The 24,394-nt window shown below is 44.9% G+C and overlaps 1 protein-coding gene across 1 annotated transcript in view; it reads right to left on the bottom strand.

Moving 5' to 3' along the window:
• FSTL5 (follistatin like 5) overlaps positions 1 to 24,394 on the bottom strand; it is a 966,340-nt gene that overhangs the window by 33,266 nt on the left and 908,680 nt on the right. Inside the window, 1 exon segment of the mRNA XM_040418623.1 lies at positions 22,517 to 22,624. Coding sequence (XP_040274557.1) covers positions 22,517 to 22,624 — 108 coding nt within the window.

A 24,394-nucleotide genomic window follows, 5' to 3' on the forward strand; every position in this document is an offset into this window, starting at 1 on the left:
CTAGGTTCTTCAAAGTAGCCACCTTTTGCTTTGATTACTGCTTTGCACACTCTTGGCATTCTCTTGATGAGCTTCAAGAGGTAGTCCCCTGAAATGGTCTTCCAACAGTCTTGAAGGAGTTCCCAGAGATGCTTAGCACTTGTTGGCCCTTTTGCCTTGACTCTGCAGTCCAGCTCACCCCAAACCATCTCGATTGGGTTCAGGTCCGGTGACTGTGGAGGCCAGGTCATCTGGCACAGCATCCCATCACTCTCCTTCATGGTCAAATAGCCCTTACTTTCAAAGTTTTCCCAATTTTTCGGCTGACTGACTGACCTTCATTTCTTAAAGTAATGATGGCCACTAGTTTTTCTTTACTTAGCTGCTTTTTTCTTGCCATAATACCAATTCTAACAGTCTATTCAGTAGGACTATCAGCTGTGTATCCACCTGACTTCTCCTCAACGCAACTGATAGTCCCAACCCTATTTATAAGGCAAGAAATCCCACTTTTTAAACCTGACAGGGCACACCTGTGAAGTGAAAACCATTTCAGGGGACTACCTCTTGAAGCTCATGAAGAGAATGCCAAGAGTGTGCAAAGCAGTAATCAAAGCAAAAGGTGGCTACTTTGAAGAACCTAGAATATGACATATTTTCAGTTGTTTCCCACTTGTTTGTTATGTATATAATTCCACATGTGTTAATTCATAGTTTTGATGCCTTCAGTGTGAATCTACAATTTTCATAGTCATGAAAATAAAGAAAACTCTTTGAATGAGAAGGTGTGGTGTCCAAACTTTTGGTCTGTACTGTGTATATATATATATATATATATATATATATATTACTCATTTTATGATGTAAAGTAACAAAAAAATGGCTGTTCTGGCACAGTTTTTTATTTTTAATTTTTTTACAATGTTCACCTGATAATGTAATATTTTTATAGAGCAGGTCGTAACGACGCGGTGATACCTAATATGTAATTTTTTTATTTTATTTTGGATTTACACAATAAAAAAATTTGGAAAAAAAATCATGTTTTTGTGTTTCCATTTTCTGAAAGCCATTTTTTTTGCCACATTTTTAAATTAATTTTTTTATGGCGTTCACCAGACAGGTTGTATCACATGCTACTTTTATAGAGCAGGTGGTTACGGACACAGCGATGCCTAATATGTGCATTTTTTATTTTGTTTTCCACAATAAAAGCATATTTTTTTTTTAAATCATGTTTTTGTGTTTCCATTTTCTGAAAGCCATATTTTTTTATTTTTTGGGCGATTATCTTAGGTAGGGTCTCATTATTTGCAGGATGAGATGATGGTTTGATTGGTACCATTTTGGGGCACATATGATCGCTTGGTATTACACTTTTTATGATGTAAGGTGATAAAAAAATTGCTTTTTTGGCACATTTTTTTATTTTATTTTTTAAGGCATTCACGAGACAGGCTGGATCACATGACATTTTTATAGAGCATGTCGTTACGGACGCGGTGATGTGTAATATGTGCATTTTAAATTTTTTATTTTACACTGTAAAAATCAGGTTTTTATTGCGTTCACCATGCGGGGAAAGTAACATGATCCTTTTATATTCAGGTCGTTACGGATGCGGCGATACCAAACATGTTTAGTATTTTTTATTTTTTTTTAACCAATTATATGTGTGTGTATATAGGAATAAGTATTTTTTTTAACTTTTTTTTTCCCTTTTTTTGTTTACACGTTTTTGACCCAGACCCACTTGGTTCTTAAATATCCAGTGGGTCTGATAGTTTACAATACACTGCAGTACACTGTATAGTCTACTGCAGTGTATCTTTAATTACATTTATGCTGGGTTCATACGGATGTTGCGGGAAAAGATGCTGGTGCGTCAGGGGCGTAGCTAGAAATGCATGGGCCCCATAGCAAAAAAAATTTATGGCCCCCCCCCCCCCATAACAGTGTCCCTGACAGTGACTGACCCCCAACAGGGGGTGGAGGCCGACAACTATTGTAAGACGGACCCCGCGTTCCTTATGTAAGTGAGCTTAAAGGGAACCTGTCACCAAAAAATCACTTATTAAGCTGTTAATAGTACCTTATAGTGCTGCATAGTAGTTTCCTAATGCACTTTTTCTTCATTTAGCCTCCTTGAGAAATCGATGTTTTATTCAGCCGCTGCCCCGTGCTTCAAGTCAGGTTTGAAGTCAAGGGGGCAGCGGCCTAGGCGTCTCCAATCCTGCTCTCCCCGCCTCCCGCCGCCTTTATTGACACGCCGGATCTCAGTGCCGGGACCGAGCTCCCAGCCCGCATGCCCAGTAAAGGGCTGCTGTATCCTGTAGCGCGATCCCGGCTCTGGCTCGTACACTCAGCCGGCTTCAGTTTCGCTACTGCGCATGCGCCCGCCAGCCTTACATACTAGCGCAGTTACAGAAGATGCTGGGCGCATGCGCAGTAGCGAAACTGAAGCCGGCTGAGTGTACGAGCCGGAGCCGGGATCGCGCTACAGGATACAGCAGCCCTTTACTGCGCATGCGGGCTGGGAGCGCGGTCCCGGCACTGAGATCCGGCGTGTCAATAAAGGCGGCGGGAGGCGGGGAGAGCAGGATTGGAGACGCCTAGGCCGCTGCCCCCTTGACTTCAAACCTGACTTGAAGCACGGGGCAGCGGCTGAATAAAACATTAATTTCTCAAGGAGGCTAAATGCGGCTAAACGATGAAAAAGTGCATTAGGAAACTACTATGCAGCACTATAAGGTACTACATACTAGTACATACTTTGCACAAGTTTATTATTTACAACTTAAAGGGAACCTGTCACCAAAAAAATCGCTTATTAAGCTGTTAATAGTATTTTTTGGTGACAGGCTTTTCTTTTTACTGTGGCAGACTGCCGGCAGTGCACAAATGATCCGAATCCATTCACTTCTGTATTGATGACACATCCTGAAGATCAATTAGGCACACTCCCCCCGGGGCGGGGGGGGGGGGCGTTCAGGCAGGCTCCCGCTCTTCACATTCAAAATAGGCAGCCGGCGGCAGCGTAACGTGACGTCACTCACTCCGTCACGCCGCACGTGCATGGCTGGCAGTGCAGGAGGCGGAGCACAGACAGGGGTGTGATTAGGCTGTGCCCAGGCACACCTCGTGCGCACGCCTATGGGTACGCCCCTGTTCCGGCCCCCTCCACCACTTACCTCATCTTCTGCCCCGGGCCCGCCTGCTCCAGTCCTGAGTCCTGACTTGGCGCGGCTTTCCCCCAGCCAGGCCTGAGCCGCGGACCGCCCACGCCCCACCCACTACACTGGGCGGGCGGTCGGGCCTGGCTACCAGTGCCTGTGTGTGTGTTAATAAAAAAACATAAAAAATTTATGCGATCCGGACGGGCCCCCAGTGGCGTAGGGCCCCATAGCCACTGCTATGGTTGCTATGGCGATCCCTACGCCACTGGGGTGCGTTGTGGGAACATGCGCGATTTTTCCCCACGAGTGCAAAGCGTTTTAATGCATTTTGCACGTACGTGAGAAAAATTTACATGTTTGGTACCCAGACCCGAACCCGGACTTCTTCACAGGAGTTCGGGTTTGGGTTAGGTGTTGTGTAGATTTTATTATTTTCCCTTATAACATGGTTAGCATTGAGGGGTTAAAAATAATAAACAAATCAGATCTCCTCTTCTTTCTTCTGTGAACCCAGCCTTAGTCTGCTTATGCTTCTGCCTTTAGCAGGAGCCTGATCAGGCCCAGATATACCACGGCAAACCAGATGCCTGTGAAGGCGTCGGTTGCCATGGTAACCACCGGGCCGATGCCACAGCAGCACAGTGGCCCGATGTTTAGCCCCTTCCATATAGTGGGCCCTAAAAACCATGGCATGGAAGGGTTTATATCTGCAGTTTGAAACAGACTGTCAGCTGTATGTTACAGTTGACAGTCTGCACCGCTCTGCCATTCTGAAGGGGGGAAAGGGTTGTAGAGGAGGGAGAGAAAGACTGTGCGCACTCCCGTGTGGAGCGAGGAGGAGTTACAGAAAATCCGTCAGATGACGGATTCTCTGTAAATTCACTGAGAGCAGCCTGCTGTGCATGGGAAGCACAGCAGGCTGTAGAACCAAAACAAAAAAATAAAAATAAATACAACCAATTGGAGAAATGATTTTCTCCAGAAAATAAATTTGTGTAATTTTTTTATTTTTTTATTTTTACAAAGGTGTCCATATCCTTTAAAACCAACCTTGATATCCGAATGATACAAATATACTGTATAATTACCTGCTGGAAATTTCTCTGGGTTTGGGCTCATTCGCACAAACGTTTTTTGCGTTCCATATATGGGCCTTTTTTTGCGTTTCGTATACGGTCCCCATACGGTCCTTATACGGAACCATTCATTTCAATGGTTCCGCAAAAAAAATTCCGTATGCATTCCGTTTCCATATTTCCATTATTCCGTTCCGTTGAAAGATAGAACATGTCCTATTATTGCCCGCAAATCACGTTACGTGGCTCTATTTAAGTCAATGGGTGCGCAAAAAAAAAATGGAACACATACGGAATGTACTCCGTATGTCTTCCGTATCCGTTCCGTTTCTGCGGAACCATATATTGAAAATGTTATGCCCAGCCCAATTTTTTTAGTGTAATTACTGTATACTGTATATGCCATACGGAAAAACAGAACGGAAAAAACGGAATGGAACCAGAAACAGTACTAAAAAAAAAAAAATGATCCGGGAAAAACGGCTTGCAAAACACTGAAAAATGAGCCCTTTGGATGTGAACTTTTATTGCAATTTGCTGAGTAAATTAATTATTAGAACTGACTGAAATTTACAAATGTAATTGGACTCACAGAAAAAAATATTCATGTGATCTGTGAAAATACCTTTTACTTTGCTTTAAACTTAATTAAGGCTGGGTTCACACGGGCGTCACGTTTTGGCTCCGGATGCATCCCGGGTGCATTGCGGCAAACCCGCGCGAGTAGGTACACAATTGCAGTCAGTTTTGACTGTGATTGCATTCCGTTGTTCAGTCTTTATCGCGGGGTGCAATGCGTTTTGCATGCGAGTGATAAAAAACTGACTGTGGTACCCGGATGCGAAATTCTTCACTGAAGTTCAGGATTGGGTTCGGTGTTGTGTAGATGTAATTATTTTCCCTTATAACATGGTTATAAGGGAAAATAATTGCTTTCTTTACTACAGAATGCTTAGTAGAAGGTAAATTGAGGGTTAAAAAAATAAAAATAAAATTAACTCACCTCCTCCAATTGATTGGGTAGCTGCCGGTCTCCTGTTCTTTCTTCAGGACCTGTCAAAGGACCTGTGGTGATGTCACTGAGCTCATCACATGGTCCAATCACATGGTCCATCACCACGGTGATGGACCATGTGATTGGACCATGTAATGTGACGTCACTACAGGTCCTTTAGCCGGCAGCTCATGATTAAAGAAGTAAGAAGAGATCGGCACCTACGCGATCAAGAGGAGGAGGTGAGTTTATTTTATTTATTTTTTTTAACCCTCAATTGACCTTCTACTAAGCATTCTGTTTTAAGAATTCTATTATTTTCCCTTATAACCATGTTATAAGGGAAAATAATACAGTGAATAGACTTTCATCTTAGCAACCATGCGTGAAAATCGCACCGCATCCGCACTTGCTTGCTTACATTTTTGTAAACTTCCCTTGCCATCCATCCCCAAAGGTTCTCAATTGGATTTAGATCAGGGGAACACGCAGGATGGGCCAAAAGAGTGATGTTATTCTCCTGTAAAAAGTCCCTTGCCCTGCGGGCATTGCATACTGTAGCGTTGTCCTGTTGAAAAACGCAGTTGTTACCACACAGACGAGGGCCCTTAGTCATGAGGAATGCTTTCTGCAACATCTGGACATAGCCAGCAGCCGTTTGACGCCCCTGCACTTCCTGAAGCTCCATTGTTCCACTGAAGGAAAAAGCACCCCAGACCATTATGACGCCCCCTCCACTGTGGCGCGTAGAAAACATCTCAGGTGGGATCTGCTTGTCATGCCAGTAACATTGGAAACCATCAGGACCATCAAGATAAAAAAAATTCTCATCAGAGAATAAAAATTTCTTCCACCTTTGAATGTCCCATGTTTGGTGCTCTCTTGCAAAGTCCAAACGAGCAGTTCTGTGGCGTTCAAGGAGACGAGGTCTTTGTAGACGCTTTTTGTTTTTAAAGCCCTTCAGTCTCAGATGCCGTCTGATGGTTATGGGGCTGCAGTCAGCACCAGTAAGGGCCTTAATTTGGGTCGAGGATCGTCCAGTGTCTTGACGGACAGCCAATTGGATCATCCGGCTCAGTGCTGATGAATTTTTTTTAGGTCTTCCACTTGACTTTTTTGTTCCATAACCCTCAGGATCATTTAAGAAATTCCAAATGACTGTCTTAGGCTACTTTCACACCTGCGTTTAGGTCGGATCCGTCTGGTATGTGCCCAGACGGATCCGCACCTATAATGCAAACGCTTAGATCCGTTCAGAACGGATCCGTTTGCATTACCATGAACAAAAAAAAATAAAAAAATAAATTTTTTTTTTTTTTGTTCATGATAATGCAAACGGATTCATTTTGACTTTACATTGAAAGTCAAAGGGAGACGGATCCGTTTGAAAATTGAGCCATACTGTGTCAACTTCAAACGGATCAGTCCCCATTGACTTACATTGTAAGTCTGGACGGATCCGTTTGCCTCCGCACGGCCAGGCGGACACCTGAATGCTGCAAGCTGCGTACAGGTGTCCGCCTGCTGAGTGGAGCGGAGGACAAACGGAGCCAGACTGATGCATTCTGAGCGGATCCGCATCCATTCAGAATGCATTAGGGCTGGACGGATCCGTTCGGGGCCGCTTGTGAGAGCCTTCAAACGGAACTCACAAGCGGAGCCCCGAACGCTAGTGTGAAAGTAGCCTTACTGCGTCCCACCTCAGCAGCGATGGCGCGCTGTGAGAGACCCTGCTTATGCAGTTCAGCAACCCGACCACGTTCAAAAAGGGAGAGTTTTTTTGCCTTTGCCATCACAATGTGGGACTACCTGACAGAAAATGACAATGAATCCACATCTTTGCACAGATTTGACCTTTTAAAGGCATGTGGTCCTAAAATTTGGATCAGCTGAAAAACAGCCTGTTTCAGTTTAATCGTTATTTTCAATTAATTGAATGCTCAAAAAATGTTTTGTCTCACTCTCATTTCTTCTTGTTGCATGTGGAAGCTCTACTTGGAACCTTGTTAAGATCCAGCCATGCTAAATATGATTTTTTGCAATTTTTCAAGTGGTCTTAAACTTTTGATCAGGACTGTATTAATACAGAATCATTGTTTGAGGGCAGCAGAGTGCTGTTAAGGCACGATATGCTGCCCACAAAAGATAGTTTTGGTAACCGCACCGACGTTCCGCTTGTTCATTGGGTACTCGGCGGCACCTTTAAACTGGTCAATTATCACTTACAAGAGTTCCTTTGAATGCATGTGATAATGTGCCCAAATTTTGGACAGTGTAAAGGGGCCTTCAGTTATTTTGTCATTAACTAGATTTGACTAATGTATTCACAAATCTATTATTATAATAATAATATATAAGTAATACTGAAACTAGCCATACACATTATGCTTTTGATTGGCTGAATCTGCTGAAAACAGGTTTGGCCAACACACTAATGTGTGTGGGGAGCTCCCGACTCTCACCAGAGATGATGTCGGGGGGTACAAGGGTCAGGAGAAATTTATATTTTCACCATCCTTTTGTTCTCCAGTGAGATAAACCATCTGCAGAAGAGTCTAGCACTTGCTTTCTCTCCAATTCCAATAGCATACACAGACACGTTCGAGACATGAGAGCTGAACGTGTATTCCCAGCTTTAGTCAGCAGAAACAACTGCTCACTATCCTCTATTTTCTAAAAAGTAGTTATTCATTTTTAATTTTTAATCTTTATTATTTTCTTTTTCAACTTTTTTCCCAGTCCCAATAGGAGATTTGACAATTTGATCTTCTGATTGTCCATTGCAGATTAAAATAGATGTGTGTGTGTGGGGGGGGGGGGGGGGGAGTATTTATCTTGAGAGAATTTATGATTTCAGACAGGCAGTATATTTTAGGCTTTAAAGTTATGAAATGTCAAAGGATGTTTGACAAATTTGGAGCATTTTGAGCATCAGTCTAACATTCGATGTTTATGATATGTCTTTAATGGCGTTAGATCAAGACACTGCAACATCTAAGGGGTTAAACAATTTGGAGTTATTTCCAATGGCAACAACGAAAATGACAGAAGGGCACACAACTGAATTGATTCATATTGAATGGACCCCAATGATTATAATTAGAGATGAGCAAAGTTTAGAAAAGTTTGTGTCAGCAACTTTGCCGAAGTTCGCCAAGAAATTTGATATATTTTAAATTAATCTGTCATGAATCGCTATAAATCAGTTATACCCAGGCCACCCTGTCTTAGGGTAAGGCAGCGGGGGGCGGCAGTGCTACGGGCGGGTGCAGCCATGCTGTGGTGAAGAACCACATGACCAATTAGCTCGCAGTTGCCTTTCATTTAATTATGAAGATGACACTGTATAGTCCTTCTTTATTGTTAATTAGAGCTGTAAACAGGGGTGTTGCTGGTATAGGGTTTGGCTGGTTAGGTGGGGGCACAATATGCATATTATTGCTGTTCTTTCCTGAAATCTCCTGCAGGGTATTTGACAGTAAACAATAGATATTAATCAGCTCTGGCAAACCCACTTCTCCAACCCCAGCACTCTCCTGCTCTCCTGGGAGCCCTTCTTCTGCCATCTGCTTTTTCACATCATCTAATACCCATGAGAATATGCCATCAGGAACATCCAGCTCCTCCTCTCTCTGCATCTTCCTGACTTTTGTAGGACATGGAGACTTTGAAGGATGATTTGGTAGAAGTAAAGCCAGCAAAAGATGACAATGCTCATCATTAAAACCTACCCCCCCAAGGGGTGCAGACTGGATGGTGTTGGTTGGCACACTGGCAGTGGAATAATAAAGGCTTCCATCTTATTGGTATTGAATTACATATCTTAGTTTATGGCTGATGTAGGATTAAGTAAATGTAAGAATAAATAAATAAACTGACACATAATAAGTCTCCCTGCACTCTCCCTTTCCAATATTATTTATGAATCGTTTCAGCAACACTGGCCCTAGTACATGAGCACTTGCCACATCTCTCCCTATGTTCAGCTCAAAGGACAACGGCAAAGACTGCGCGGGATGAGGGTTTTATAGGGCTATGACATCACAGTTTTGCTTTGTAACACAAGCAGCTGCCATTTTAGGAAAATCTGATTCGCTTCCACAAAGCTCAAGAAAATTTGGATTAATTGCAAATCAATGTTTTCCTAAACTTCGGACTAGAGATGAGCGAATCAAAGTTGACGAAGTGGAATTTGATCCAAATTTCAGGAAAAATTCGATTCGCAAGTGCAGGGAAAGGTTATTTACAAGTGCAGGGAAAGGTTATTCAAGGTGTAGGGAAAGGATTGGGAGGAATCATTCCATAGCATTTATTTTGAACATGGTTCAGTAGGGGAGGTTACAGCCTGGGTAATGGGAACAATCCTATTACACCTTGCTACACTGACTGGAGACCCAAATTGCCATTATACAGCTCTGTAATTTCAGCAAACCGTTCTTGTTATTGGTGTGTTACAGCCATTAACAGGGTTTATACGTCTTATTTGCCCTTGTGCGGTGCAGTTATATGCTATAAAGCACTTTTTGCCTTGTATTAGTGGGAAAAAAAGGGCTTATTAGCCATTGTGTGGGGAAGTGCTAAAATGACAGCACTTTTTGTCGTGTATTGTGGCAAAAGAAAAATATATTTGCCGTTCAGCTGTGCAGTTATATGTTCTATAGACCTTTTTGTCGTGTAATAGTGGCAAAATAAAAATATATTTGCCGTTCAGCAGTGCAGTTATATGTTCTATAGACCTTTTTGTCGTGTAATAGTGGCAAAATAAAAATATATTTGCCGTTCAGCAGTGCAGTTATATGTTCTAAAGCAGGGATGCTCAACCTGCGGCCCTCCAGCCGTTGCAAATCTACAACTCCCAGCATGCCCAGAAAGCCTACAACTATCAGCCTACAGCCGAGCATGATGGGAGTTGTAGTTTTACAACAGCTGGAGGGCTGCAGGTTGAGCATCCCTGTTCTAAAGCCTTTTGTGGCGTGTTCTAGTGACAAAAGTAAAATATATTTTCTGTTCAGCGGTGCAGTTATATGTTCTAAAGCCTTTTGTGGTGTGTATAAGTGGAAAAATATAAATATATTTGCCATTCAGTGGTGCAGTTATATGTTCTAAAGCCTTTTGTGGCGTGTATAAGTGCAAAAATAAAAATATATTGGCCGTTCAGCGATGCAGTTATATGTTCTAAAGCCTTTTGTGGTGTGTAGCGTATAAGTGGAAAAATAAATATATATTTGCCATTCAGCGGTGCAGTTATATGTTCTAAAGCCTTTTGTGGCGTATATTAGTTGTCACAGTCGTTACCTTTGACTGTGACCTTCCGTCCTCGCTCGTTCGGCGCTCCTCGCTGAAGTTTTGTTTCTGTGTCATTTGTGGTTCTTTATGGGTTAACTCCCCTGTGTGCCTATTAGGAGTTAATCCTCTGTCTGCTCCATGGGTGTGGTCTCTCTGCTGCACCCATGGAACCTGTATATAAGGCTGAGGTTTCCTCAGTTCTGTGTCAGCTCTCCTGGTGTGTGTTGTCCTGTCCTGCTCCTGGTTTGTACTCTCTCTCCCATGCTGCTGACCCATGGGATCCGTGTCTATCTGTGCTCTGTGGGTTTCCCTACTTGTTCATTAACGTCGTCGGTCTGTTATCTGTTCTGCCTGTTATGTTTCAGTTACTTTGTGTTTATTCTGATGTCTGTGTTCAGCCAGCCTTTGCAGCAGAGTGGCATGACAATGCCATGCAGTTTACTACTGGTGGAGCAAGTCCTTCTCTGCTCATTGCCACTCCTGCTCCCTTGCATGAACTCCTGCTTGTGTTATTATTTGCCCTGTTTTGTATTTACCTGTCTGTTATGTTTGCCTATGTGCCGTCGGTACCTTCTGGTACCTGTTGTCCATTCGTCCCTGCTGTCACTGTCTAGTTCACGCTCCAGAGTGCACCCATGGAACCTGTATATAAGGCTGAGGTTTCCTCAGTTCTGTGTCAGCTCTCCTGGTGTGTGTTGTCCTGTCCTGCTCCTGGTTTGTACTCTCTCTCCCATGCTGCTGACCCATGGGATCCGTGTCTGTCTGTCTGTGCTCTGTGGGTTTCCCTACTTGTTCATTAACGTCGTCTGTCTGTTATCTGTGCTGACGGTACATAGAGCTCATGTTTTGTCTGTGCTGCCTTCCCTGTTTTGTTTGTGCAATAAACTCTTATGTGTCTGTACCTGATTTCCGTTTGTTTATTGCATGACGACGCGGTGGTCTCTCCTGGGACCTCCAACTCGTGACATTAGTGGCAAAAGAAAAATATATTTGCCGTTCAGCGGTACAGTTATATGTTCTGAAGCCCTTTTTAGTGTGTATTAGTGTGATAAAAAGGGCTTATTAGCAGTTGTGTAGTGAAGTGAGAAAATTACAGACTTTTTTGGGGTGTTTGAATTTCCTTTTTATTTAATTATTTGATCTAACAGTATGTGGGACAGAGAACCCAGGCCCTGCACAGGGGCGTGGCAGAGGCCTAAATGTTTATGGTATGAGGTCGCAGCAGAGTAATGGGCCATGGCAGCAGGGGTCACTTCGAGAGGCCTGAGCTCCCAGTGTCAGCTAACAGTCGAGTCTTGTTCAGCAACGCAGCGGTTCTTGAATGGTTGACTCGATCTTCGACTTCGTTGCAAGTGACATCAGACACCCCCAGCCAAGAGTCAGTGAGTTCTTCAGACACAATCCTTAGTTGGCATGGCCCGGAAGCAGGCCCTGTGCCCTCACCTGTCCTCTACCTGCCTTTGTCCTTTTCTGTTCCTCAGCCAGAGAAGTATTGTATGCTGTGGGCTCAGCTCCACTATACAGTGAGGACGAGCTACTAGTATGTCAGCAGCTACTGGCAAGCCAAGATGTGGAGGAGACATCCACTGCTTCCTCCACTATACGGGCAAGTAGTGATGAGGAGAGTGGCGTGGGAGCTGGTGTTGCGAGCGGACAGGCTCCTGACTCAGAGAGGAGGACATCAGTGGTGTGCAGACAGTACTCAATGATGATGATGTAGCTGATCACACTTGGGAGCCGGTGATGAAGGGGCTTCATTATCATCGGGAGAAGAGGGTCGCAGCTTGCCTGTGAGGAAGCAGCAGAGACAAAAAGTCACTAGTGCATCTGGGAGAGGAGGGTGGCAGCAGTGGGAGGTCAGGAGCCAAACATGCAAGGGGTAGACCAACCCTTTTGCAGGAGCCTACCTGCCCGGGAAGTAGATATGCATGGGTTCACAGAGGCAGCGGCGGTAGCCGTAAGTCAGTGCATAGTGTTGGGGGTAAAATCACCTACTCGGCGGTGTGGCAGTTTTTGTTAAGCCGCCGGAGTAGGTGAACATGGGCATATGTAGAATCTGTAGGCAGAAGGTGAAGTATGGCCAGGGTGTCAAAGTTGGCACCATGACCCTGCATCAACATATGCAGCATCACCATAAAGTGGGCTGGGAGAACTGTGGCTCCGATGTGGTGGTTCAGCCTGCTGCAGCAACCACTGCATCACCCAGTGGCAAGCAGCCGATTTTAGGCAGTCAAGGCTCCACCACCTCAGATGAAGGGAGCTGTCTGTCCTTCCCATCATCTGCTGGTCCTGATGCTCCTGCTCCTCGCCCTCCATCTCCTGTCAATTATTCCATCAGCACTCAAAGCGATTGCCAAGAGACAACAGTATGCGTGCACTCATACAATGGCGCAGAAGCTGAACGTGCTCCTGTCCAAGTTGCTAGTGCTGCAGTCCCATTCCCTTTCCAAGTACTGGACTCTGCTCCTTTCAGAGAACTGATGGCTTGTGCTGAGGTGGAGAGTCCCAAGCCGTCATTTCTTTGCCAAAAAGGCGGTACCAGCCCTGCACACACATGTAGAAGAGAAGGTGGGCCAGTCCTTAAGCCTGTCGATGTCTGCCAAAGTGCACAGCAGCGCCGATGTGTGGAGCTGTAACTACAGTCAGGGACAATACATGTCCTTTATGGCCCACTGGGTGAATGTGGTTCCTGCACAGCCACACCAGCAACTTGGCCAGGTGACACCGCCTCAGCCTCCACATTCTCACTCCGTTGGTCCTGTGACAATATCCGCCTCTGCCTCTTTACCTTCCACCGTGTCCTCAGCCTCCACTGCAAGGACAATTCACAGTGCCCCTCCAGCATACCACATGTGCAGGGCACGGTGGTGTCACCCTGTTCTGCACCTCGTTTGCCTGGAGGAACGGAGTCACACAGGGGAGGAACTGCTCCGTGTCCTTCATCAAGAATTTGAATCCTGGCTTTCTCCACAAAAACTCAAAATCTGAACCATGGTGACCGACAATGGTAGGAACATGGTGTCGGTGCTGCGTCAAGGAGGGCTGAGCCATGCTGCCTTTATTTGACATGTGTTTAATCTGGTTGTTAAACGGTTCCTGAAGTCTTCCACTCATCTGCAAGACATCCTAATAATGACCAGGAAACTTTGCATACACATCACCCACTCGTACACCGCAAAGCACACCTTCCTTGAGCTGCAGCGGCAGAACGGCTTCCCCCAACATAGGCTGATATGCAACGTTTCCACGTTGGAATTCCACCTTCCATATTTTGGTCCGACTGTATGAACAGAGAATGGCCGACGATTTCTTGATGATCCAAGCGGACAGAAGTACATACCCTGTGTAACTTCAATGTCAGCCAGTGGCAGCTCATGCGTGACACCTGCCGTTTGCTCAGGCCCTTTGAGGAGACCACGTTATTTGTCAACCGCCAGGACTACGGGATGAACAATGTCATCCCACAATGTCTATCTTCTATATCATCCTTCTTCGCCTCTCGCTTTCTAAAACTTAACATGGATAAGACAGAATTCATAATCTTTCCCCCATCTTGTTCAACCCCCTCAACAGACCTATCTATCATGATCAATGGCTGCACACTCTCCCCGGTCAACAAAGTCCGCTGCCTCGGAGTGACCTTGGATTCTGCCCTCTCCTTCAGACCGCACATCCAAGCACTTTCCACCACCTGCCGCCTCCAACTCAAAAACATCTCCCGCATCCGTGCTTTCCTTAACTTTGAATCTGCGAAAATTCTTGTACATGCCCTCATTATCTCTCGCCTAGACTACTGCAACATTCTCCTCTGTGGCCTTCCATCTAGCACTCTCGCACCCCTCCAATCTATCCTCAACTCTGCTGCCCGACTAATCCACCTCTCACCCTATTACTCCTCTGCCTCTCCCCTCTGCCAATCCCTTCACTGGCTCCCCATTGCCCAGCGAATTCACTTCAAAGTACTAACAAATACATACAAGGCCATCCATAACCTGTCGCCTCCCTACATTTCTGAGCTACTTTCCCGATACATCCCCACACGCACTCTCCGATCCTCACAAGACCTCCTTCTCTCCTCACCTCTTATTGCCTCTTCCCACAATCGACTTCAAGATTTCTCCCGTGCATCCCCCACACTCTGGAACTCGCTACCCCAACATATCAGACTCTCACCTACATTGGAATCCTTCAAAAGAAACCTGAAAACCCACCTCTTCAGACAAGCCTACAAACAGTGACCCTGCTGCCTCTATACCGCCATGACCTACTTAACTCGCACCTACTGTGTCCTTCTCCCATACCATGTAGATTGTAAGCCCTCACGGGCAGGGCCCTCTCTCCTTCTGTACCAGTTTGTAACTTGTCTTGTTTATGATTAGTGCAATTGTCTGTATTATGTATGTGCACCGCTCATCATATGTACAGCGCTATGGAATGAATGGTGCTTTAATAATAAATAATAATAATAATTCCACTGCTTCATGTCCTGGAACAGATGCTGGTAAATCTGTCTGGTCAGGGGATTGGAGAAATGGCGCCTACATCTCAAGGCCACATGAGCCCTGTGGGGGCTGAACTAGAGGTGGAGGAGAAGGAGGAGGATGTTGGAGCACAAGCAATGTGTAGCGAAATGGGTGTTTTTTATACAGTAGAGGAGGAGCAAGAGCAGCCAGAGGATCTACAGGGCGATGAGGAAGATGAGGCAGAGGACCCAGACACACCATGGCAGTGTGCAGTGGAGATGGAGGCAGAGGGTCCCTCCGAGTCACTTGCACATATGGCCCGATGCATGATCACTTGCTTGCGCAGTGACAGCTGAATTGTCACTATTCGGTAAAGGGATGACTTCTGGCTCTCCACCTTGTTGGACCCTTGCTACCGGTCCAAAATGGGGGCATTTTTTACACCCACTGAGAGGGAGGACAAACTGAACTACTATAGAGACATTCGATGTAGTCAATTGGCCTCTGCCTATCTGCCTGCACTATCGTCCATCCTCTCGCTGTCACGGCTGAAAGTGGGGGAAACCCCCAGCTGTGCGGTGTCGTAGATAAGGGTAGCTGCTAGGCCAGGATGACAGGATCAGGGAGCAGGTCACCTCCTAACGCATCCCTAATTTTGACCCTGACTCCTAACTGTATTAGCCAACCCTGATGGTAGGAGGGCTCATACTCCAGAACCTGGGGTCCCTACTAGCCCTGAGGAAAACCCTGAAATAGGAGCAGGGTAAGACGACCTGTTCCTCCTAGACACGGAGGAAAAGGAGTCTCACTGGACAAGCTGCAAGGAGAAGGGAAACATATACAGGGAGTGCAGAATTATTAGGCAAGTTGTATTTTTGAGGATTAATTTTATTATTGAACAACAACCATGTTCTCAATGAACCCAAAAAACTAATTAATATCAAAGCTGAATATTTTTGGAAGTAGTTTTTAGTTTGTTTTTAGTTTTAGCTATTTTAGGGGGATATCTGTGTGTGCAGGTGACTATTACTGTGCATAATTATTAGGCAACTTAACAAAAAACAAATATATACCCATTTCAATTATTTATTTTTACCAGTGAAACCAATATAACATCTCAACATTCACAAATATACATTTCTGACATTCAAAAACAAAACAAAAACAAATCAGTGACCAATATAGCCACCTTTCTTTGCAAGGACACTCAAAAGCCTGCCATCCATGGATTCTGTCAGTGTTTTGATCTGTTCACCATCAACATTGCGTGCAGCAGCAACCACAGCCTCCCAGACACTGTTCAGAGAGGTGTACTGTTTTCCCTCCTTGTAAATCTCACATTTGATGATGGACCACAGGTTCTCAATGGGGTTCAGATCAGGTGAACAAGGAGGCCATGTCATTAGATTTTCTTCTTTTATACCCTTTCTTGCCAGCCACGCTGTGGAGTACTTGGATGCGTGTGATGGAGCATTGTCCTGCATGAAAATCATGTTTTTCTTGAAGGATGCAGACTTCTTCCTGTACCACTGCTTGAAGAAGGTGTCTTCCAGAAACTGGCAGTAGGACTGGGAGTTGAGCTTGACTCCATCCTCAACCCGAAAAGGCCCCAGAAGCTCATCTTTGATGATACCAGCCCAAACCAGTACTCCACCTCCACCTTGCTGGCGTCTGAGTCGGACTGGAGCTCTCTGCCCTTTACCATTCCAGCCACGGGCCCATCCATCTGGCCCATCAAGACTCACTCTCATTTCATCAGTCCATAAAACCTTAGAAAAATCAGTCTTGAGATATTTCTTGGCCCAGTCTTGACATTTCAGCTTGTGTGTCTTGTTCAGTGGTGGTCGTCTTTCAGCCTTTCTTACCTTGGCCATGTCTCTGAGTATTGCACACCTTGTGCTTTTGGGCACTCCAGTGATGTTGCAGCTCTGAAATATGGCCAAACTGGTGGCAAGTGGCATCTTGGCAGCTGCACGCTTGACTTTTCTCAGTTCATGGGCAGTTATTTTGCGCCTTGGTTTTTCCACACGCTTCTTGTGACCCTGTTGACTATTTTGAATGAAACGCTTGATTGTTCGATGATCACGCTTCAGAAGCTTTGCAATTTTAAGAGTGCTGCATCCCTCTGCAAGATATCTCACTATTTTTGACTTTTCTGAGCCTGTCAAGTCCTTCTTTTGACCCATTTTGCCAAAGGAAAGGAAGTTGCCTAATAATTATGTACACCTAATATAGGGTGTTGATGTCATTAGACCACACCCCTTCTCATTAGAGAGATGCACATCACCTAATATGCTTAATTGGTAGTAGGCTTTCGAGCCTATACAGCTTGGAGTAAGACAACATGCATAAAGAGGATGATGTGGTCAAAATACTCATTTGCCTAATAATTCTGCACGCAGTGTACAGATATATGGCAATGGCATGTAGTGAAACTAGTACCACACCTACCTGCCACAGAAACAGAGACTGGAACCCGTGCACAAGTGCTAATGTCCACACCAAACACAAAAGGACACAGCACACACACAAAGCACACAGGAACCCAGACAACCATAAGCTGCAATAAACATAGAGACACCACTAGACATATAATAACAACAGAACAACAATGTCTAAACATATCTTATGACCACAAGCGTGGCCCTCACTTAATAGATGGTATAATACTGGGAGGATGACTCCAGCATAAACATGGCTGAAGTACCCCTCAGCTACAGGCATCCAGCAGAGGCTAAATAGCCCAAGTAGCCACACCTACACAGACACACCCAGTGTTCACACAGTAAGGAGGGAGTTAACCCTTTCTACACCAGGCAAAGAACGGAAACTACTTAAAGGGAAATACACACATAAACACCACACTCCACCTGTTACCGACGGCAACGGCATGCGTGGCAACCATGTCCTGGGAATCAGTCAGAAGGCCGAGACACTGCCACCACATGCACACAACACCACACGTTACAACCGCAAGCGAAGGGAAAATGTCACAGTGCACACCATACAGACAAAAGGCACACCTACAAAGACAGGTTGCCAGGTGCAACCGCATGCCCTAAACAGCAAGCTGCCTAGCAACAGCTCAGGCCGCTATACTGCAAATAACATCATGTTGCCAGCGGCAACCACATGTGAGGCCACATACTTCAGCCCTCACCTGTGATTGATAACAAGACCAGACCGCGGCAACAGCATGCGGGTCCAGGAGGCACGACCATGAGCAAGGTCGTGACACTCGCAGGCCCTCTGATCTCACGTTCCACTGTCATGGCTGCTGGGGAGGGGTTGGGTGGCAGGAGCATTACCAGCTCCATCAGCAGCAGCCTGAGTCTAGAGTCGCTGATGAGCAGCTTTCTTCATCCACTTAGTGAAGAAACTACTCACCAGCAGCAGCTAGACCTAGAGCAGGACCTGAACCAGCAGGTAGTGGCATACTTGGACAGCACCCTGTCACCCCACATTAAAGATCCGCTGGACTACTGGGCAGCCAAAGTGGATTTGTGGCTGCAACTGGCAGAGTTTTCCCTGGAAAGGCTGTCCTGCCCAGCCAGTAGTGTGGCATCAGAGCGAGTGTTTAGTGCGGAGGGGGCCATAGTTACCGCAAGAAAAACTCACATGTCCACCCAAAATGTTAAGAGACTGACTTTTGCCAAGATGAATCAGGCGTGGATCAGCCAGGATTTCCAGCCACCAATGCCTGTTGCATCAGACTAGATCATCCTTAGTGACACACCAAGACTTTGACAAAATAAATCGGTTTCTTCTGGCTACCTGCCATAGCTACTATTCTGATGCTGCCACCTACCTGATGCCACACATCTGATTCCAAGTACTCCTTCTTTCACCCACAATCTTCAGCTGGTACTGGTATTGCCACCCACCTCTCCACTCTGTTACCAGGTCACTATGTGGTCTCCTGATCCTGCTGCCACCTCCACACTATGTCAACTTGCCACTCTGTGGTCTCTTCATTCTGATGCCACCTCCACACTATGTCATCTTGCCACTCTGTGGTCTCCTCATTCTGATGCCACCTCCACACTATGTCACCTTGCCACTCTGTGGCTTCCTGATGCTGCTGTCACCTTGCCACACTGTGGCCTCCTAATGCTGCTGCCAACTCCACACTAAGTCACCTTGCCATTTTGTGGTCTCCTCATGCTGATCCTACCTCCACATTATGTCATCTTGCCACTCTGTGGCCTCTTGATGCTGCTGCCACCTCTACACTTCGTCACCTTGCCACTCTGTGGTCTCCTCATGCTGCTGCCACCTCCACACTATGTCACCTTGCCACTCTGTGGCCTCCTCATGCTGCTGTCACCTCCACGCTTGCCACCTTGCCACTCTGTGGCCTCCTAATGCTGCCACCACCTCCACACTGTCATTGTGCCACTCTGTGGCTTCCTCCTGATGCTGATGCTGCCTCCTCCACACTGTTATTGTGCCACTCTGTGGCCTCCTCATGCTGTTTCCACCTCACCACTATGCCATAGGACCACTCTGTGGACTTCTCATGCTGTTCCCACCCTCCCCACTTCATGACTGGGCCATTATTTTGCCTTTCGCCCTGGCTGACAACTTCATTTATTTGACCCTTCTTCTGATCTGTCATGAGACACACAATGGATCTTGTCTGTGTAGCAGCTGTAAGGCCTGTATGGTCATATCAGAATTGGCTTGTGATTTGGTAGCCCAAAGCAGGAGTGGGTACAAAACACAGAAGACATGCAATTATCCCATTCACGTGTCATCTCTGATTTAGATCCACTCCTGTTTTGATGGCATTAGCAATACTGATGGATTACTAATCAAATGCTGACCTAGTGAAGGTGCTTGCTCAACAGACAGGAAACATTTTTTGGTGATTATTGTTCTGACGGATCAGAGGATGGGCAAAATAATCAGTGACGTCAATACAAACTTACTGCTGACATCCTCTCCACTATGTCGGGGGGCTCTATTTGTATAAGTGTTTAATAGTACAGGTTCTGTAGAAGGAGTGTGCTTTTTCTTGACGCTAACATCGTCATGTAAGGCTGAGGTCATACTTTAGTTATTTGGTCAGTTTGGCACCGTAACTGCCCAAATAAGTGAAGTGTGCAGTGATTCTAAGAGCGACGCCTGTCATCTGCATGTCATACTGACTCATAGTATTATTTCACTACCACAGCAGACTCCCTATGCATTTTACTGCAAGGCACAGTGCTCTACAACACTACAAAGGCTCTCTGCAGCCAGGAAATAGCCGTTATTTAACGCGATTCAACGCAAATAAATTCGGATCGAACCAAATTTTTTCTGAAAATTCAGCGAACGGGCCGAATCGAATTTTGGAAAAATTTGCTCATCTCTACTTCGGACCAAATTTTGCTTTGAATGCTTCGCTTTGCTCAACAGTAATTAGAATGTGAACTGTTTGGTTTCTGTTCAAGATTCTGTTCTAGGAGAAAAAAGTCACAGAAGTACCTTCTATCTTCATTTAGCAGGACCTGCGCTGACGTGGTGAGCGCAATGACGTCAGCAAAGGCCCTTTTGCAGGTCCTTTAAGAAGAACAAAGAAGAGGATCCCGACTGAACGATCAAGTGGATGAGGTGAGTTATGTTTTTATTATTTTTTAACCCTTAATTGACATTATACTTCCATATTAAAGAATGCTATTATTTTCCATTATAACCATGTTATAATGGAAAATAATAAAGTAAATGGGGTCCCTGGTCATACATCCCTCGTCTCCTTAGCAACCATGCGTGAAAATTGCACCGCATCCGCACTTGCTTGTGGATGCGATGTGATTTTTACACAGTTCCATTCATTTCTATGGGGCCTGTGTTGCGTGAAAAACGCAGAATATAGAACATGCTGCGATTAAACCCATGCGGAATACTTGCCCGTGTGAAAGGGGCCTAAATCTTCGCCAGTATTCCCAGAAAATGCATACGTTATAACAATAATAAAACAAGTTAAAACAATAATGTATTTTCATAGTAGTGGTTACACCCCCTTTAAGTTTAATCAGCTTAAGGCTATATGCACACGACCGTTGTGTGTTTTGCGGTCCGCAAATTGAGGATCCGCAAAACACGGATGGCATTAATACTATTCTTGTCTGCAAAACGCGGACAAAAATAGGACAGGTTATATTTTTTTGGCGGACCACGGAACGGAGCAACATTGAAGTGAATGGGTCCGCATGCAAGCCGCAATAACTGCTACTCGGATGCGGACCAAAACATCGGCCGTGTGCATGTAGCCTAAACCAGGTTTCTTCCAGCTAGTTTAATCTTTACCTCTTGCTGCACATTTTCACTAATGTTACTGCAGTTTTAAATGTATATATATTGATGGAAGGTACGTGTCACCGAGATTCCTGGCCTCGGTGAGGTAAGAGTCGGAAATTTTAAGTGTCAGCGACAGTTAGTGCTGACTGACACTATTTGTTATTTAGTATGCCTGTAGAGCCGATCCGGGCCGGCTCTTACTGGGAGCAGCCAAAGTGCAGGGTGGGTGGCTCTCCCCACGCCCCAGGCCGGGTTTTGGCTGGGATATAAAAACCCAGCCAGCAGTCTCAGCTGTGTGGATTTTACCTCCATCTGACAGTGAAGCTGTGGAGAATCTGTGCTGAAAGCTGAAGACTGCAAACAGGCGTGCAGGGCGCCTGAAAGAGGCCAGTGAACTTTTCTGTGGCTCAGCATTCAGCCGGGTGTGAACTGACACCTAGGATTCCAGGTGAACACTGTGTTATTTTCTGTGTGAGAACAAGCACCAAGACTGTTATGTTTTTGTTGAGTGTGAATAAAACACTGAAGTTTGATGTACATCCTGGTTCCTTGCCTCTATACTGTGTCCGCTAACCTGTCTACCAGAGCAAATCCCCACTATATATATGTTTGTTTTAAATTAAACTACATAACAAAACAGAATATAGGAACCTGGCTTTTGTCTTATGTTATATTTTGTTTATAGACCATGAGTAGACCACAGAAATATACAATTATAGGGCACAAAACTTTTTATTCTTGTTCTATAATCTAAAAAAGGTAATTTAACAGTAAACTGAGTGTTTTTTTCTAAGCATCCATATCCTGGTTTTATTCACCATACCTATTAGTAATGTGTTAGAGAAATTATGCTTCCAATTATTTTTCAGTTTGAATATTTTATCATACACAGTAGCATAACTAGTATGAAAATCTAAATCTAATCTAACAATAAAGTTTGTGTAAGGATCCATTCACACGTCCGTAGGTTTTTCGCGGTATGCAAATTGCGGGTCCGCAAAACACGGACACCGGAAATTTGCGGACCGGACATCGCCTGCACTATAATAGAAAATTCTGTTTCTTGTCCGCAGTTTATTTCGGGAACGGAATTGTGGATCCGGAAGTGCGGATGCGGACAGTACATAACATCCGTTCCGGCTCCATTTTAAAAAGATCGGTCCGCATAATCCTAAACAGATCCGGAAAACAATTGTGGATGTGTGAATGGGCCCTGAAAATGGCAGTTTTTTCATACAATAGAACACATAAACATACCTGTAATGTTGAAGAAGACTTTTCTATAGTACCCCAGCTGAGAACCCAGACTTGGTCATGTGACTTATCATAATGCAGTTTCACAGGAACGGGATCTGTGTTTACTGCCTAGAAATATTAAATAAGAATCGTAGTAAGAAAATAAATAGATAATAAATATTAGCTTTATGTGACACCTCAGGGTATTTAAAGGGGACCTGTCACCAAATGCAGTGCAATCTACAGGCAGCATGTTATAGAGCAGAAGCAGATGATCAAATTGATATACAGTTTTGTGGGAAAAGATTCCATAAAACTTGTAGGGACACATTTATTAAGACCGGCGATTTAGTCACCAGTCTTAATAAAGCCCTGCGCAGGCGGTGGTTCTGCCGGAGTTTTGAAAAGGCGCCGGCCTCTACATAACTTCGGCGGATCCTCCACCAGCTTCCTTGCTGTCTTGCATTTAGACATTTTTCTATTCCTGAAACAGGCGTAGGAAATGATGACTGAGACGGGCCTGCCAGGCCATGCCCACAATTTTAGACTTGGCGTGAGCGGGGAGAAGTCGCACATTGCGGCGCAACTAACCATTGCATCGCAATCTGGCCCTGAAATACGCCTAGTTTAGGCGTGTTTCAGATTAATAAATGACCCCCGTAATTTATACATTTAAATGTTTACAGATTGTATTGCATTGCATTTCATGGTGACAGGTCCCCTTTAATATAGTCTCAAAATATTAAGTAACTGTAGACAGAAACCAAAATTTAGTTGAATGGGTCTGCAATCCGGAAGGTCCGGTGCGGAACAGATGCATTCTGTAGTGCTTACATGGGATTTCTGTTCATGAATGGGTCTGCGGAATCTGCACGTACGTTGCCCATGCATTGGGGACCGAATGCACGGAACGGCCGATCAACGGGCCTGTGCATGAGCCCTTAGTATGACTAAACTATCCAGTTCTGGAAGTCACTAATTCAGAAAAATTGCTCTGATAATAAACTTGTTATTTTGTTGAAAGATTTCCTTCTTTAAACTCACACAGTAAAGTCACGTACAACCTCTGAACGACACATAAGAGCTTTCACACCTAGAATCGAAATCTCTCATCTAATCAGGCAATTTTGATACTGTACATCTGGAAAATTATCCTATGGCTATTTTATTATGTCCATATGTTTATTGTGTTTGTTTATTAGGTTCAGTTTGATAAGACTATTGCTTAAATAAGTGTTTATGAGCTGTCAGAGCTGCTGTCTGATGGATTCAGTATGAATAAGTGAAATTAAATTATAAAAAAATGTCCCCTAAGGCGCTTTTTACACGAGCGTGACGGATTAGGTCCGGATGCGTTCAGAGTGCATTCAGTGAAACTCACACCATTTTGCAAGCAAGTTCAGTCAGTTTTGTCTGCAATTGCGTTCAGTTAGTCAGTTTTTTCCACGCGAGTGCAATGCGTTTTGACAAAAAAACGGAAGGTTTACAAACATCTCCTAGCAACCGTCAGTGAGAAACGCAATGCATTTTTCACTGAAGCCCCATTTTACTTCTATAGGGCCAGTGCTGCGTAAAAACGCAGAATATAGAACATGCTGCGTTTTTTCACGCAATGCAGAACTGATGCGTGAAAAAAAAACGCTCATGTACACAGACCCATTGAAATGAATCGGTCAGGATTCAATGCGGGTGCTATGCGTTCTCGCCATGTATTACACCCGCACGGAAAACTCACTCATGTGAAAGGGGCCTAAGGACTCTTTCACACGAGCGTGACGGATTAGGTCCGGGTGCGTTGAGTGAAAATTGCAACATTTTGCAAGCAAGTTCAGTCAGTTTTGTCTGCCATTGCGTTCAGTTGGTCAGTTTTTTGCCGTGCGAGTGCAATGTGTTTTGATG

This window comes from Bufo bufo, chromosome 2, assembly GCF_905171765.1.
Source record: "Bufo bufo chromosome 2, aBufBuf1.1, whole genome shotgun sequence".
Lineage (NCBI taxonomy): Eukaryota > Metazoa > Chordata > Amphibia > Anura > Bufonidae > Bufo > Bufo bufo.